Source organism: Drosophila guanche, unplaced genomic scaffold (genome assembly GCF_900245975.1).
Source record: "Drosophila guanche unplaced genomic scaffold, DGUA_6, whole genome shotgun sequence".
Classification (NCBI taxonomy): Eukaryota; Metazoa; Arthropoda; class Insecta; order Diptera; family Drosophilidae; genus Drosophila; species Drosophila guanche.
The window spans coordinates 736,928-754,182 of NW_022995749.1; the positions used below are offsets into that span (position 1 = coordinate 736,928).

General features: G+C 45.7%; 3 protein-coding genes across 10 annotated transcripts in view; 1 reads left to right on the top strand and 2 right to left on the bottom strand.

Annotated features, from left to right (window-relative positions):
• Positions 1-14,521, bottom strand: part of LOC117585703 — a 40,402-nt gene extending 25,881 nt beyond the window's left edge. For 6 of the 8 annotated variants that reach the window (XM_034275329.1, XM_034275324.1, XM_034275326.1 and 3 more), the window contains exon 1: positions 13,161-14,521. In XM_034275329.1, the coding sequence (XP_034131220.1) occupies positions 13,161-13,809 (649 nt within the window). In that variant the 5' untranslated portion in view covers positions 13,810-14,521. The remainder of the gene's footprint in view (positions 1-13,160) is intronic. The other 2 variants (XM_034275325.1, XM_034275323.1) reach the window with 2 other exon arrangements.
• Positions 14,522-14,880: 359 nt separating this feature from the next.
• Positions 14,881-15,580, top strand: LOC117585713 (U1 small nuclear ribonucleoprotein C). Its single transcript, XM_034275351.1, has one exon. It carries the CDS (start codon positions 14,991-14,993, stop codon positions 15,429-15,431), a length of 441 nt encoding a protein of 146 aa, XP_034131242.1. The 5' UTR covers positions 14,881-14,990; the 3' UTR covers positions 15,432-15,580.
• Positions 15,581-15,637: 57 nt separating this feature from the next.
• On the bottom strand, positions 15,638-17,237 carry LOC117585711 (deoxynucleoside kinase). Its single transcript, XM_034275348.1, has 4 exons — positions 17,068-17,237; positions 16,409-16,760; positions 16,073-16,343; positions 15,638-16,010 (listed from the first exon to the last, which is right to left on the bottom strand). Exons 1-4 carry the CDS (start codon positions 17,087-17,089, stop codon positions 15,861-15,863), a joined length of 795 nt encoding a protein of 264 aa, XP_034131239.1. The 5' UTR covers positions 17,090-17,237; the 3' UTR covers positions 15,638-15,860.
• Positions 17,238-17,255: the final 18 nt, after the last annotated feature.

Consider the following 17,255-nt stretch of genomic DNA (forward strand, 5'->3'; position numbering starts at 1 on the left):
CCTGACTGCAGCACAAGTGCTGGGTCCTCGAGACAGCATCATCAACACTCTCGGAAACTGAAGATGCAAGACACAGAGAGGCAGAGACAGAGAGTGTCTGGCTGGTGTTGTGTTCTGTGGCTCTGTGGCTCTGTGGCTTTGTCTTTGACGGAGCGCTATCTCAAACATAATTATTGCCTCATTATGCGACAATGATGGGGTGTTGTTAATGTCTTTGACAAACATCCCATCGAATGGGAAGGCAAACATTAAACAGCAAACAAACAGCGCACAAACCTTAATAATGAAATGGTAAATAAATTGTAAACGTTTTCTCGACGCTGCTGCTGCGCCCAAAAGTAAATATTTGTACGCCCCATTACACTGTATCTGTATCTCTCTCTCTGTCGCTGTTGGTGTTGCTGTTTCTGTATCTGTGTGCATTTAATCTTTGGCTTTCCACAAAATATATTTTCAATTTTACGAGTATTTGTCAGTGTTTTTTGTCCCTCTGGCTGTCAACACTTTGACAATTTTTCCTTTTTTTTTCCCAGCGCATTCAAGAGGACAGGAAACAAGCAACCATCAACACAGAGCCAGAGCCAGCAACTGATAAAAATCAAAACACAGAAACCCGAATATTGGAAAAGTTTTTGAAATTAAACCGAAAACACTATAATGGCTTTTCAAATACTAAAACAAAATCAAATGATAAGACTTGTTTTTGATGACTGCATTAGACACGGTATTGATGTTTATTAGATGGTTTTGGTGGGGGGGGGGGATCGTAAAAACATAGTGGCCGAGCGCCAAAACCCGATACCCGTTTGACACCCAAAACGAAACCGAAAACCAGTTAGTGGTTTCATCATTTTATTATCACCTGTTATCAGCACCAGACCACACACACACACACACACACACAGACGGACATTCGTTCATGCATGTGCTGCTGTCTATAGGAGAGTTTACATATTTCGTAATCTAGAAAATATATTGCAGATTTCCCAAGCAAATACAAATCTCTCTCGCTCTCACCTCCTGCTTCAAATTGTACAAATTCCCCAAATGAAATGTTCTTTCAATAAAGAAATTCATTTTGATTTATTGTCCACCAGCATGGGTGATTATGTGGGGAGGTAAATGAATAGTTTCCTCAATTTTCTTTGCCATACAAAGAACAGAACATAACAGAATCGAAACGAAACAGTTGCATTTCCAGGGCGAACAATGCACCATGGGCAAAGATTCGTTTTATTGCTCAGATATTTTATTTTCATTCGTTTTAATTCAGAATACTTCAGATAATCTTAAAAGTGTTTAAAAATGCATTAAAATTGCTGTTCAAATCTTTTAAAAACTACTTATTTTAATTGTTATTTGTTTCTAATTTTTAATTCTTTAACATAAAATCTCTTCATAAAATTCATTTAAAATTCAACTCGCTTGCCCACTAATATTTGTGTATATTTTTATATTATTATTTAATAATAAAATGTTCACCGAAAAACAATTTTTGGCCCATAGTACACTGCTTATGCGCACCACCCTTATGGGTTGTTCATTTCAATTAATTATTTGTTGCATTGCCTTTTCATTGGATATTATGACGTTTTTATGTCCCCACACAGAGCAGGAGGAGTGGGAGGCGTACGACTTATTGAAACATAAATTAGGCAACACATGGCCATAAAACATTTCGTAGTCACTTGTCATATCAGCGAAATGTTTCTGATTTACAATTTACGACTTCTATGGAAGAGACACTCGCTCTCTCCTTCCCTTTCACTCTCGACACTCTCTGTCACACATGGACAGGATGCGGATTGAAATGTGAGAGTGCGTCTGGACCATTCGACTGATAAGGATACCAAAGACTCCAGCCTCTTGACTGTGTGGCCCTTAATGGGTTTTCGGCCCATGCCAAATCAATTTACCAGAGCATAAATCAGCCGAGATTGAGAAACCCAAGTGGAGAGCAGAGCAGTGAGAAAAGCCACAATGAAAAGCAGCAGATAAAATTAACAATCTATTACGGGGAATCAATAAAAGAAACATTAGCAGAGTGGACCATAAATTGTTTGGGGACTGGAAACCCGAAAATAGAAAATGAAAATTAATACGATACGATAATTGAGAGAAATGAAAAGACTTCAGAGCCAATAACTGTCCAGCAGATCATAAGATATTTTATGTAGAGGTTAAAGAAAATCATTAAAAGGTCAATTAATGGTTTAGATTTTTATACCATTAAATTAAGCAGATTTAACCATAAACCATACCGAATCGCTCAAAATATCATCAGTAAGTCAATAAAAATCATACTAAAGATACATTTTTTGTTCTTAAATGAGTTAAAGTAAGTTTTTGAATGCAAAGAGTAAATATTTCCAAAGTAGAACAAATCACAAGGCACCTACAGACAGACAGTTTTGCCACCCCGTTATGAGCCCTAAAACTATTTAGAAAATCCCCAAAAATATCTTCCAGAGGTCACTGTGAAACACTATTTGGGTCAATTGCCAGCAATTATGTGCTTAAAAACTAAATCTGACCATTCGTTAAGTGTTGAAATGGCCCAAGTAATTCCCTCGACAGAGCGCAATCATAAGGAAAAGTCTCAAGTTTCTTGTCTTGTTCACACGTTGCTCGGTTGGAAGTCTACCAAAATCCATCATTTACCATTGCGCGGCGGATGGATGGACGGACCATCAAAGCAAAACACAACACACATTTTCCCAGGGCGTTAGATAACTCAAGAAACTAATTTTCAACATGTTTTTTTGTGTGTGTTTCTCCACTCATTCTCCCATTTTCTTCACAATTTTTGCCGCCACATAAAAGCAAATCATGCAGCTACAAGACTACAAGCTACTCGAGAGAGACAGGGAGAACGAAAAGCCTTTGGCTCCCCTTTTGTAAATTTCGACTGTAAATCAATGGCAACGTATCTTGCAGATACTTGGCTGGCGGCTGCTGCAGCTCCCCATAATAATTAAGAACAAATTCATTTACACTTTCAAATGCCGCCAATGGAGGATCGCCGCCCGATCTGTTGGCCCCCCTTTCGTTGTTGCTTTGGACTTGACAATGTTTTGAGCGTTGGAATAATTTATTTATTCATTTGTTGTGAATGTGAAATGTGAAATGCATTTTGTATAAAAAACAAGCGACAAACAAGCAGGCGGAACCAGATTGCCTCGCTGTGAGGCCCAACAACAGCTGCCTGGATGGGAGTATTTCAGATGAGTGGCAAGTTTATTGAACTCTGCTCCAGCTGGAGCTGTCCCTCTTGGACTTTAATCTGTCTCCCTGCTTAGCTCTGGCAATTGCAAAACAATGCAAAAGCCCCCATTCCCCGTACGAATTGGGTCACTGTGCTCATTAAAAACTGAAGCCATGAACTTTTTTGTTGCTGATCTTTGAAGCCCCACCCCTGCTGAACGTTTTATGATTTCATTAATGCAACGCACGCACAATATGTGTGTGTGCCCCGCCCCGCCTTGCCTCGCCTTTGAGGTGCATATTTTCTATTTTTCTCTAGCCCATAAATGGAGGCTAAACTGCCTCATTAAAATGGCATTGTCCACGGTATGAATTGGAATTCAAACGCCAGGTTGCATTTCCGGTTGTATGACAGTTGCCCCGGCCGAAGCGCCACTCGTCACACGCCGGATGTTTGAAAAGAAATCGCGGGAAGGGGAACAATATTCAATATTCAATACCTAACAACGGAATTAGAGCCCAAGCACTTGAGTCAGCGAGGGTTGTACTACATTCTAGGCTGATTATTTTGTGTGTGTTTTGTTGCATTGTTGAACAATTATGCGGCATTTCCTCCCGATGCGAATCCATTTGATGACACTTTAAGTACCGGTTGCAGCAGCAACCCACCCTTCCTGCCACCACCCAGAACATAAAGGGCATAAACCACACAGCTACACAGCCGCACAGCTGTTCCCGTGACCCAGTGTTCGTTCGCAGCCAGAGGGAGAGAGAAAGGAGAGCAATTGCAATGCTTTTTCGGTTTGTTTCCGCATTCGCATCCGCATCCACGTCGCGGCTCATTGACTACTCCAGAAATTAAACAAAAGGCGAATCAGCATTTGACCCAATTGATGGATGGCAGGGGTTCCGGTTTGGGTTCCCCTTTAGATTTCGATTTGGAGGTAAACAAAAAGAGAGCAACAGCTTCACATAGCCAGGCCATGCCAGTCGTGGAGTTTTTGTGGTGCTTTGTTGTGGAGTAGAACTCTTTTTTTATTATTTCTAGATTTTATGAAATAAGCTACAAAGGAAGAGAGGGATTTGTGAATGATTTTAGGGAATATTTGGTGTACGTTCTGCGTTCCGGAAAGCAAAAAGTGTAAAAGGGAAGAAATTCCCTGTGCAAAATCTCACTGAAAAAAATCGATTTATAATTCCCTTCCTTTAGCTTACAGTTAGGGCATCTAAGTGGCGCATATACCCCCAAAAAATAGCCTTTCCTTTTGTATATACAACTCGTACAACCAAAATCTTTGACATGAACAATCTTTCACATTCCGAATGGTACTTTCCCCGCCTCTGAGGCCTCTGCCACCCCAGAGACTATCTCTCTGCGCCATATCCGTCGCCGGTTTGGGTTATAACATAATTTACGTCTCTTCCGCTTGGGCGGCATTGTAATCATGGCTTCATGGCTTCCCCTACACTCCCCCAGCTACTCCTATTCCCACTGCTAACCGGAGTCTGGGCTTGGCTAAGCGTCACAAAAATGCGGCTAACCAACTCCTATCTGGCTCTGCGACTGTGTCTCTCTCCCTCTGTCGAACTCTTACTTGCCTCTGCCTGCCCCGTTTTCGATTTGCCCTAATGTCAGGGCATTGTAATTGCATTTCGTGCTGAACTTCTGGTCCTACACCGCAGACACAGAGTCAAGGCAGAGGCAATGGCAGCGAGCATCCCAAAAAAACACGATTTCAACTCTGGAACATTTTTTTTTGTTGCTGCGTGCTGGGATTGTATCTGTGGGCTCCATAATGTAGCCAATATCTGAGAGTCGGCATCATTGGTGGCCCGACGCCATCATCGTTTTAGAGTCAGAGAGGGAGAGAGCCAGATCTCGTTTGGTTTGCTTTTTGCCATTTGTCTATAGATTTGAATCTGGCCGAGCTTTTGGGTTTTTAATCGCTTTGGGATTGGATTCTCCTGAACTGTGTGGAACCTTGGAATTAGCCGGAATTGTGGCAGAAACCGCAACATTACACAAAACTCTATATCAAAAGAGATCTCTCAAAGTCTCGTTGCTCTCTCGCTTCGGGCACATCTGTCGGGCCTGTGCCACGTGTGGAATGACAAAGTAACTCTGCCTGTTTTTATATCCGCATCTCTATCTGGTTTTCGGCTTAAGCGTATTAAAGCGACTCTAAAAACACATTCAGTTTCTACCCTTAATGGGTCGCACGCCCCTCAGCCCTAAAGTGAACCTCCAGCTGCTGCTGCTGCTGCTCCTGCAACTGTTTCTGTTTCCTTTTTCCATCTCAAGTGGCCGACTGGATTTTCGGGGCATAGACAATCTAATTACCGCTTTCAGTGTGCATTTAGCGTAAATGATAGCCCACATGGCCCTGCGGCATGCCCCGCACACACATGTGCGTAATAAAATTGCTGCATTTGGGTTGGGGCACGCCACGGCTGAGAGCGTTCCACCAGCTTCCGTGGCCGTGCCCACACCTACACCCACATCCCGCGGCTACACATACACCTGCAACCCGCCATTCCTGAGTCAAAAAGAAAAACTCTTTCTTTTTTTGGGGCCCTTTTCCAGGTTTATACTTTTTTTGGGGGCTGAGCTTACTGCGTGGCCTCCCACTCCTGTCTGCGAATGGGGGGGCAGCCATGACTTGGCAGCCCACGCACTCTGCCACGCATATGACTGGCTCCAGTTCCATGCAACGCTTAAGCTGATCAAATGCAACATCCATGGACTGTACTGAATGACTCTCTGGGTTGACTGACTGGTTGACGGCATGACGCGGCTTAATTGGCCATTACGAGTCGGTGGCGGTGGCTGCATAAGAGGCTCTTGTCTTGCGCAAGTTTCAGGCTTCCAGCAGCGAGAGATTCTCTCTCTCTCCCCGGTTGTGTTTCAGGTTTTTCTTGGATAATGGAAAATGATTTTTGTACCGTTGCAGCTTTGTCTATATGCTAATCAAGTGAAAGCAGCCATTCACTGCCCTCGAGAGGCTTTAGAAGCAACAAGTTATCCACAAAAATACTCTATACCCAAAAATGGGACAATATTCTACACACTCCTGGCGTAATTTCCTGCTAACTAAATTAGGGAAATCCCCAAGTCTTGACCTAAAATCCAAAGATTTACGGAAGGATTTAGATTGCTTTTGTGCCTCATGTGTCGCATGTGCTACAAAGTTGTTCAACATGGGGAGATAAACATCCGAAATGATGTCAGTCAAGCTGCCTCAGTCTCTGTCTCTGTATCTCCGCTCCACGCAGTTTCTCTCCCCACCAAAAAAAAAAAAAAATAAACATGCTCATGTAACAACAACTGACAACACTGAAAAGCCCAGGCAAAAGCAGAACAAAAAGAGTATCTGAAAAGAGCACAGACAAGGAGGGAAGGGAGGTAAGGGAGTGGCAATCAGAGCAACGTGTTTTGTATCTAATGAATTGCGAGGCGGGAACTGCTGCTGGAAGTGCCGCTTCTGTTGCATCGTTTAGTCAGGGTAAATGCCGCAAACTTCAGTTATAATTACAACCAACAATGAAGAAGAGATACGAGTAATCGTGAAGAGATCACGCGATTGTTGGGCGCGTTTCGTCGCTCTGCTAAGGGATAGTAGAACCCGAAAAGCTAGATGGATGCCAGGTGGTGCAGAAGGGTGGAGTGTAGGGTTTACGTATTGAGCAAAGGTGACAACATAAGAGGAGTCAACCCCCAAGGGTTGGGTGTGTTTTAATACTGAAAGCAAGTTGAACCGGTTGCTGGTTATTATTTATTAATAACAACATTGATTTCGAGGTTTATTCTTCGTCGCACAAGTGAAAAGTGTCAAAGAGAATGCCGGAGAATGCTCGAGAGCATTAGAAAGTCACACTTGAAAGGCTTCCCAATACGAAAAGCTTGCCCACAGCTGATCTATAAGATCTCTTTAAGTTGGGGGAATTTATTGTAAGTCCAATCATATTTTGAATTCAATCAGAAATCCCTCACTACGCGTACTAGTACCAGGTATTACCACACACTGTCAACACACCTTGGCCCACCATATCAGGAGGTCGGTGTAAACATGTGATAGGTGCTGCTCGTTCGATAAGATATCTAAGAGCGAAAGCCTAGACCATTATATCATACATAGTAGAGACGATAGAATCTAATGTTGGACTAGCCATTGACAAGGTTGCGCCTATCGCTAGAGGCAGCTGCTGCTCCCGGTCTTTGAATCAATTCCAGGGATTAATTCCCATGCAATTACGGCGCTGCCACACCCCCTGGGAGAGTAGGGTACAGTACCTGGCCCTTGTGATTAATTTGCATATGACATGAGCCACGATATGATCAGAGCTCATCAGCTGTGCCTCTGAGCCGCCTCCCCTCCCTGACTCGCAGGGGGATAACAATTTTTTGGTGAGGGAAAAACTTGTTTTTGTGCCACAAACAAAGCAATTTTCGCACTGACGCGTCCTCCATCCAGGTGAGAGCCGCAACCCGACAGAGTAGAATTATGAATGCAGCGCGCTAAGGGTGGTTGAACGGGTTGCATGCAACATAGAGCGTACATTTTGGCAGCACCATTTACCGTGTCTCTCTTTTGCTGTCTCTCTGCGGTTTACAATGGACGGAACGAATGTTTTACCTGGCAGACGAGGCAGGAACAGTTACAGGAACGGCGACAGGACTAGGGATAAGGGACAGGGTCAGAAGCGAGTCTCTTGGCTCATCTGTCGCCCGGCATTGCGTGATGTTTGCCTGATGAATGAGAGTGAAAAATGAAACACAAGTTGCTGCTGTTGCAATCAGTCGTCCGGAAATCAGCACAGACAGGCAGAGAGACAGAGCGGAAGGGCAGGAAGGTATATAGGAAGAGGACTCCAGGTGAGACAGTCAGACAGACAGAGAGACAGTCAGACGGGAGGGACATTAAGACTGCATTATGAAACGCCGCAATGGGCGACAAAGTGTTTCCAATTTTGTTCCTTCCCTGTGCCGTGCCTCGCCTCATGTGTGCCATGCGTTTATGTAATGCCTCTCACTGTCTCTTGCCTTCTGCCTGCTGAATGGAGACCCTTAAAGCTTCTCCCAAAAACGAAGAACGGACGAGGAAAAAGCACTTGAAGTTCTGTCTCTCTGGGCAGCAGAGAGAATTCCCAGAAACAAGTTCGAGACGAAGATCTCGAGGCAGGAGGCTGAAAATTCTGTGAGAAATTCCAATGGTAATGCAAGGTAATGGTCGCTGGATTCCCAGGCTGCTGCCTCAATGCTGATGCTGCTGCTGCTGCTGCTGCTCCGCCCTGCCCCTGGGTTCACGTTGATTAGTGACGCTGTTTACCTGTGGCATGATGCTCGAATGCTCGGACGCTCTGATGCTGTTTGTGTGTGTCTTCGTGTACGTGTGGTACAGGTTTGTGGAACGAATCTATAAACTGAAATCGCATGCTGCCACGGCCCGAGAGACAGATACGAGCGAGACCCCGAGGCTGTGTGTGTGTGTGTGTCTGCTCTGTTTTATTATAGTTTTACCAATGGAAATTCCAACGCACATTTTCGCAGCACTTTCCCCCTGTGCTCTGGCCGCGTGCTGTGTCCTAAACGCCCACGTGTTATCCTGTCTGTTTGTCCGTCCGTTGTCCTGCTATCGCCTGCTGTATAGCTTTTTGGGTTATTCACAAAACAACGTTGCTGCGGCATTTAATTGAAATGCCATTAAATTTCCACTGATACTCGCATGAGAAATGGTGGCCCATTCTCTTTCTAGCTGCCACATTTCACATGCAAATAGAAGCGTTCGAAGCAGATTAGAAAGTCCAGCGGGATGCCACAAGTGGCTGGCTGGGCTCTTAAATGCTTAATGCGGGTGCAGCAGTCTCTGAGAGGTGTTTACGACAGGCTTTTAGGCAGACTCGAGAGACCCTTCAATGGCCCCAAAGTGCCATTAATCAAGGCAGCACGAATCGGATCCCATGCGACACTATCAAATGCGGTTCTCCCCTCCCCAACTTATAAATGTTGCCTAACCAGAGAGGCAGCTTGAAAGGTAAACAGACAAAGCCAACGACAGACAGACAAACAGATAGACAGACAGACAGACAGACAGACACATCAATTTTAAAGTTCTTTCATTCTTTTATTCTTTGGTTTACAGAATTGAAAAGCGCAGCGCTTCAAATCCAAACGAAACAGCAGCTATCCGAATCGTTCAGTCTTCGATCTTTCCAACCTATCGAGTGGGGCTGACGCTCTGTGAGTGTGGGGCTGTGGCTGTGGATGGGGCTGTGTCAATGGGGAGTCGGGGCACACATAGCTTAAAGTTCAATGACTGAAAAGGTGCGTTCTTCTTCTGACTGCGGTTGTCGTTCTGTTCCTCTTGCTGCTGCTGCTGCTGCTGCTGCTGATGCCGCTCTTGCGGTTGCCTAGAAATTCATCAAAGCTCCGGCAACGACTTGGACTCCATTTATATTGGCCATTTGGTTTTGGTTCTCTGCGCCCGGCTAGCGAAAACGTGCAAAAATGCAGCCGGTGCTGTGCAGCCCCGATCCCCGGCCACGATCGGCAATCAATCTGCAGATTCCAGTCAGTCGCGAGGAGAAGCACGCAACAAGTAATCTTTGGCTTTGCCTCTCTCCTTCTGCTGCCTCTGTGTGTTGGTTGCCGTTGAACTTGTGGCCTTAAGTGGATGCTGCTACACTTGCACCGAGTTGGGTAAACAGCCACAACGCAGAGGAACGAACAAAAAGCTGCCTCAAAAGTATTATCTAAAAGGCAAGAGATATACAGAGCAGAGAGCAGCTGAGAGTAAATATTATACAAGCCAGAGCCAAGTTTGTCTGTGGAACTGACGTTATGCAAGTATTTTCCCTAAGAACTAATATGAAGACTCTAGGTTGTGTGGTTGTGGTTCAACGTTTTTGGATATTCAAATAAAAATGTGTATCCGTTCGCTTATGGAAAATGTATACAATCAAACCATCAACACTCGAGGATCGTCACATAGGAATACATCCTATTGGAAGTGGATTTTTTATTATATACCAAAGAGGTAATCTAATTTCCTTATTTGGAAATAAGAAACATCCTTATAGAGTTCCTTTAAGCACTTCCTTCCTCTGCATAAAACTCTCAGATTCAAAGCCGGTACCGGGACCTGGTATCCGTGCTTCATCTTGTTTACGTGCAGACGATGACAGACGCGTCTATTTATCTGCATCTCTGTATCTGGCGGGTCTTTTGCTTGGTTGGTTTACATTTCGGTTTTGCGCTGCAAGTGAGAGAAAAATGTTGGGAAAATAAACAAAACAAATAAAAAAGAGCCAGCCAGAATTCCAGCCAGAGGATGGAGCGCACCGATCCCATCCGAACGGAGATGAACTGAAGTGGATTGGCCCCAAAAAGAAAAACAAAACCTAAGAAAAAGGGAGGGACGCCGCTGGGCAAACTTTGGGCTGCAACAATCAAATGCTCATCAGCGCACTTGAAAACAAATGCGTTTAAGACAAAAAGAGAGAGATGCAGATACAGATACGAACGAGCAGACAGCAAACGCACTACGGGTATCTGTATCTGTATTTTTTCCATGTTTCTGTTTCTTTTTTTTCGTATGTATCTTTCATTTTTTTTGGCTGAGCATTTTCATTGCTGGTTTTATTTTTCGTTGGCTTGTTTGTTTAGTATTGTGGCAGCACACACACACACACACACACACAGAGAGATACTCGCAGCAGACAGAGACACGCAATGGCAGCTAAATGTTGCAGGTGGGAACAGGTTTTGCTGTGTTGTTCGGTGTTCGGTGCTCAGATGCGGGCCATATCTCTCTTCTGGTCTTTCGGTTTTGGTCCCTCTTGCGGCGCACGCGTTATTTATGCCCCACTGTGGCTGTAATTACAAATTTTTGTTTCCTGCAAAGCCTTTTGGGCATGTGTGTTTTGCTGGATGATGCCCACGCTCGCTCGCATGTGGCAGACACAAACATGTAGTACTTCTGTACTACTAAGTATTATTCTAAGTACTGAAAGAGAGAGGCGGCGAGAGTACAAAAAGCGCCCGCTGTGCATAAACATTTCTTTGCTGCTTGATCAGTCCGGTCACGTAGCATATAGCTGACACTGCAACATGTTGGCAGATCGATTGATGGCTAGTTAGGTAGAGTTTGAGGGCCAGCCAGAGGCAGAGGCAGAGGCAGCCAACGGTAACCGTTTTCTGCGGAAAGAATTGCAGGAGCCAGCGAGCGACCGGCTGTATCTCACGCATGGCTGCTCTTTGGCCACAGCAACAACCACTTCCAGCCCCCTTTTTCGGAACGGAACGGAGTGGCCGTGGCATGGTGGAGTGGAATGGTAGTTAACATTTGCCACAAATGGCGCGATGTAAAGGCATTTCTAATATGGGCACATTAATGACTAGAGCAGACACACAGGTGAGATGAGGGGTTGCTGAAATTCCATTGCCATTTGCAAAATTAACAACCATTATTGCTCTTTGTGTGCTTGTTCTTTATCGAGCTTCAATACCTGAGCAATTAGTGCGACATTTTGTGGCACAAGCAGAGGCAGCGGCAGAGGCAGAGTCAAAACCAGAAGCAGCTGTCCCTGTGCCTTCAGCAGCTGACAATCGGCACGGCACGGCACCCAGAGAGCTATCGGGAGAGGGGGGCACGGGCACAAGTAAGCGGTAAGTGAGTTCTTGCAAAATGACAGCTGACAATGGATGGGCCAACGCCACGTACTCCGCCTTCTGCTACTACTCATGCAATCAAAAAACAAAACAAAAAACACAAAGGAAAAATGCTGCAGTCAGCGTCGAGCCAGTCAGGCGTCGAGATTTTTATGAAATTATTGAACAAATTCAAGCGAAAAAAATATTAATTCGGATATGCTAGCGAAAAACGATAAAGTGCTGTGCACGCTGGAAAAAAATGCACACAGTAATGGAGAACAGAAATTTGGGTTCAAATAGTTTGACAGTCACTGCATAACCTGTTGCCATTGTGCCACACAAATCATTATTACGGGGGGTGGGAGAGAAAGAGTGGGGCACATAAATGGCCATTCGTGTTAGCCACAATTTAACACAAGGTCGCGAAAAACAATAAGCCAAACGACTCGAGACTGCTTATCTCTGTACTGCTTTACTCCGTACTGCTTTGCTTCGTACTGCTTTGCTCCGTACTGCTTTGCTCTTTTGTGTGCTCCGCTGTAATTGTAGTTGTTGGAGGTGCTCGAAGGAACTAATTGTGTGAACATCTCTAGCTACACCCACAAAGGGGGGAACAAAGCGGAGAAGGCGACAAAATAAACAAGGTGTTAATTTCTACATTTTCTCTGTGTTCCCGAGAGGCCTCTATTAAAAGATACCCTTTAAGTGGAAGGGGTATATAAGGGGTAAGCCTGCGTAGAGAAGTGCTGCCTTCAAATATATACTGAATTTAGGTAATTGAATTTGATATTGAAGAATGAAATTTAGCTATTGGAAGTGTATTTAAAGATTTAATTATTTTCATTGCTGAACTCAATGTACCCATTACAATGTTTATCCTGTAGGGTATGTAAAGCTTCGCCTTAGTCTCATCTCAGGCTGTGCCTGTTTGTGTTTTCTGTTTTTCTTGCGTCCTCTTTGTGCCTGTGTGAAAATTGAATTCGCGACTGAGTTTTTGCGAAAGCAGATAAGATTTCAGCACGTTTCATGCTACCGCCGCCTGTCCGAGCCACCCACACACAGAAACAGCAGCACCGCCGCGCATACAGAGCAGTGCGAGAGGTGGGAGACGGACAGAGAAGAGAGAAGATGACAAAAGATAAGCACGCCTTTGATAACGCACTTGACTTTGCCGTTCCCCCACTCATTCGCCTTTGCAATGAATGGTGAATGGGCATGTGGACAGTATTCATATTCATAATTGTGTTCATTTAATTAAAGGGAACACTTTGAGGCTGGGTGTGGCAGCATATTCAGAGATACTTACGAACTGTGACCATTTTCGGATCGTAGGCACACACGCGCCGCTCCACGGCTGCTATCTTGCGCTGGACTCGTCCGGCCCGCTCGCCTACCGACTGCAGGTCCCGCTGCAGGTCGTCGAAGATGTCGCTGGCGATGAGCACCAGGCTGGCCAGCTGCCGCAGGGCATTGCTCAGGGTGATGTTGCTGATGGAGTCAAACTCGTGGCCGGAGACGACCTTCGAGGAGCCGGCGGTGGGCGAATGGGGGGCGCTGGCATTCCGCGCCATTGCCGGACGCTGCTGGCTGGGGTGCCGCGAATTGGGCAGCGACTGGGAGGCACGCCCAGGGCCGTGCGTCGGCGACGTTGAGAGGAATTCCACGTGCTGCTTAAGCTTCTTCATGGGCAGGGCTGCCGGTGGGTGGGGCTGGCCGGCGCCGTCCTCACCATCTCCGTTCACGTGCACCAGCACTCGGGTGAGCGAGGGCGAGGTGGGGGAGGTGGCCCGGCAGTCGACGGCATCCGTTCCCGCCTCTGGCGACTGCTTGTTGATGCAGTTGTTGTTTTTGCACTTGCCGGGCGCACAGTGGAAGCGTGTGGAGGCATGCCCAAGGCTGGCGGCAGTGGCCTGGGCCACATTCACGGGTTGCACCACGCGCTGTACGAATGGCATCTCTTGGCTGCGCTGCTGCTTCACTAGCTGCTGCTGCTCCTTCTCCTCATTGACTTGGGGCACTGGTCACGTACGGATCGGACACTAGATTCATACCACAAACACACACACTAGCCCTGCGTCTGCCTTTCAGCCAAAAAAACAAAAAGAGAGGCGCACTAACACACACACACAGGCAGATAGCACGGAAACTGGTCAAACAACTTCTGGGCTTGAATCCTCCGCAGCTTCTCCAGTGGTCTGCTCCTATACCTATTGTTGTCTGTTTTCGGCTCTCGGCCGCCGCATAAATTCCTTTGCTGTTGGCCGTTTTCTGTGTGTTTGCTGCACACGCACACAAACTAGTTGGTCGCTTGGGGCGACGCTGCCGCTGACTGGCACTGGTTTAATTGAAAGCAAGCCGGTACCGGCGTTTGAGGCAACACTGTGAACTGGTTTATGCTCTGCACTTTACATCGCATTATGCATTAACGTGGCCTAAACTCAACTGAACTGAACCGACACGACCCGACAACAAAACCAACAACCAACCAATTTACACGCCGTACACGATTTTGTAATAATTACGCTTTTATGGCTCTACTCTTTTATTGCCGGTACGTACGCGTGTTTGCCCGCTCATTCGCAACTTTCAAAAGGTGTGGACGAAATCAAGACCGATAACAATCCGCGCGCACGTCTTGCTCGTTCGCCGGTCAAAATTTAGTGATGAGGCCGGCTGGCGATAGAGCTGCACGATTCTCGATACTACATATTATCGACTGCCGAAACTGGTCACTATCGATAAGAGACACAGCTGCTCAAAGGAACCAAATAAAATATTGTAGTCTAGTAGGAAAAACATCAATTACGCCGTTATTCAATATATGCTACTATCGATACTATCAAATTATTAATCAATTTTAAATATTTCGAGCTTCCTAAATTTACTACCAAAAATTTCTTTAATTGTCAAATCTGAATGACAGATTAAACGAATTTGAAATTATTAAAATATGAAATAAAACGATCTTGATATCGAAGTTTCAGCAATATTTGTTTTATCGATAACTTACTTTGACAGCCCTGACCGAACACGGGCACACTTAAAAAAATTACAAATAAATAAAGCGAAAATATTGAACTTTTGTATAAAATAGAATAAATCAAAGAACAATTTAGTTTTTAGATAAATCAGCAGCATGCCCAAGTACTACTGTGACTATTGTGACACCTACCTGACGCACGATTCGCCCTCGGTGAGAAAAACACACTGCACGGGCCGCAAGCATCGCGACAATGTGAAGTTCTACTACCAGAAGTGGATGGAGGAGCAGGCGCAGCATCTCATTGATGCCACCACGGCGGCATTTAAGGCAGGTAAAATAACAAACAATCCGTTTGCTGGCGGACCCTCATCGGCGCCGCCCAAGCCATCTGGCGTGTCCATACCACCGCCCAATATGGGTGCACCGCCGCGTCCGGGCATGCCCGGCATGCCGTTTATGCCGCCCATGATGAATCCCATGATGACGGGAATGCGTCCACCGCCCATAATGAATCCGATGGCAATGATGGGGCCTCCACCGCCACTTGGCACCATCCCGGGTGTCCGTCCGCCCATCATGAATGGACCAAAGTGACAAAAACGCGACCCGCCAGAGAACAATCACAACATCGGCACTAATTAAGAGTTAGAGCATAAGTAAACTCAAATTCAATACATATTTAAATGTACTTTTATATACACACAAAGCAAATATAAATCGTAAAATTTTGCAACCAAACCAAATCAAAGAGTTTTTAATTAGACATTAATACGCAGACATTTACGCTTTTATTACAATTTTTGAACTTATTTGCTACATTAAGAGGATTAGAATATAATGCGATTATAATTGTTAAAGTATCTACACCATAGGATTGAAGTGTTCTAGTAGGATAAGCTGATACATTTGCACTGGCTCCGATTGTGTGCGGCCCAGCGGGAATGAGAGCGCAACAACCTCGTCAATTACTACATAAAATTAGGTACTAGTGCTACAAATGTTTGCCGGAACAAATGATATTAGTTATCTGGACATTCTTTGGCGTTTGCTGGGCGAGACCAGCACCTGCGACGGCTGATGCGTGCCTGAGATGGCATCGAATATGCTCGTCTCCGAGCGCTGGTACTCGCTGCCAATGTTATCCAGATTCAAGTCGGCGTCCAGCACCAACACCTGAAACAAACACAAAAAAATGGCTTCATTTAGGCATCTCTGGAAACGATCGAGCGACTCACCTTGCAGGCCTGCGTTCTGCGGTGATGTATGAGCCAATCCTCGTGCAGTTCGTGCAGCTCCTGGAGATACTTCAGGGGCACACAGCTCTCCTCGGAGCGAGCGCGTTGCCTGATGCGTTCGTGCGCCACTTCCGGGGATGTTCGCAGGTAGATGATGAGATCCGCCTGCACGTGGATGGACTCTTCGATGAACTTGTACCATTCCTGCAGCGTGTTGTACATGCCCGCCTCCAGCGAACCATTGCGATGCATATTCTCCACAAAGCAGTACCTAAGCGAGAAGGTTCAAACCGGATCTGCAGCGTGGGGAGCGCGGGTGCGGGTGTGAGGACTTACCGGGAGCTAAAAATGGAGCGCTCCATTATTTTTAGCTTCTTGTCGGTGGGCGCTGTGTGCGCCTGCAGCATGGTCAGCGTGACATAAGACTGAAAGGGCATTGCCCACTTCTTGGGCTCCTTGTACATCAGTTCCAGCAGATTGACGCCGTTCACGTTGCGCCACTTCTCCACGGGCTCCGTGAGCAGGCAGATGTCGTCCTTGTACTTCTCAAAGTGGTTCAGATAAGTGGTCTTGCCGCTGCCGATGTTACCCTCGATGAGGACCGTGAAGGGCTGCGTGCCCTCGGCAAACTTCTTGCCCAGCCTGGCGCTGGCTGCTGCTGTGGACATCAGGACAGATAGGCTGCGATCTACTCCGGAAAAACAGGGGGGGAGTGAGTTATCTATTGTGATGCTGGTAATTTGTGTTGCGGTGGCAGTGGCCAGATCACGTTTCGCGTCAAGAAAGAGCACTGTACTGTGTGGCTGCTCGGAAAAAACTAACCACCAACGATCGTCTTTTGCCGCCGAAATGCCAAAAGGGCGGGAAAGTAGCCATTTGATATGTTTACCAAATTATGAACAGCTGCTGGCTTGGAGTGGAGTGAGGGCAAGAGTTGCTTCGGATCAAAGTCAAAATAAAGTGGAAACTAATTAGATGCACTTTTAATGAATTACCAATAAAACGTATTATTCCCATTTATTTTAATGCGCGCTTAAGAGGGAATTCCAATGAAGTTCAGATGATCTCCCACATTCGATGAAAGAATATAGAAGTATCTATATAATGCAGATACTCAAATGCAAACAGTTTGAAGCAAAACTCGCGGGTTTCTTGATGGAACACGGTTTTAATTTCACAATAA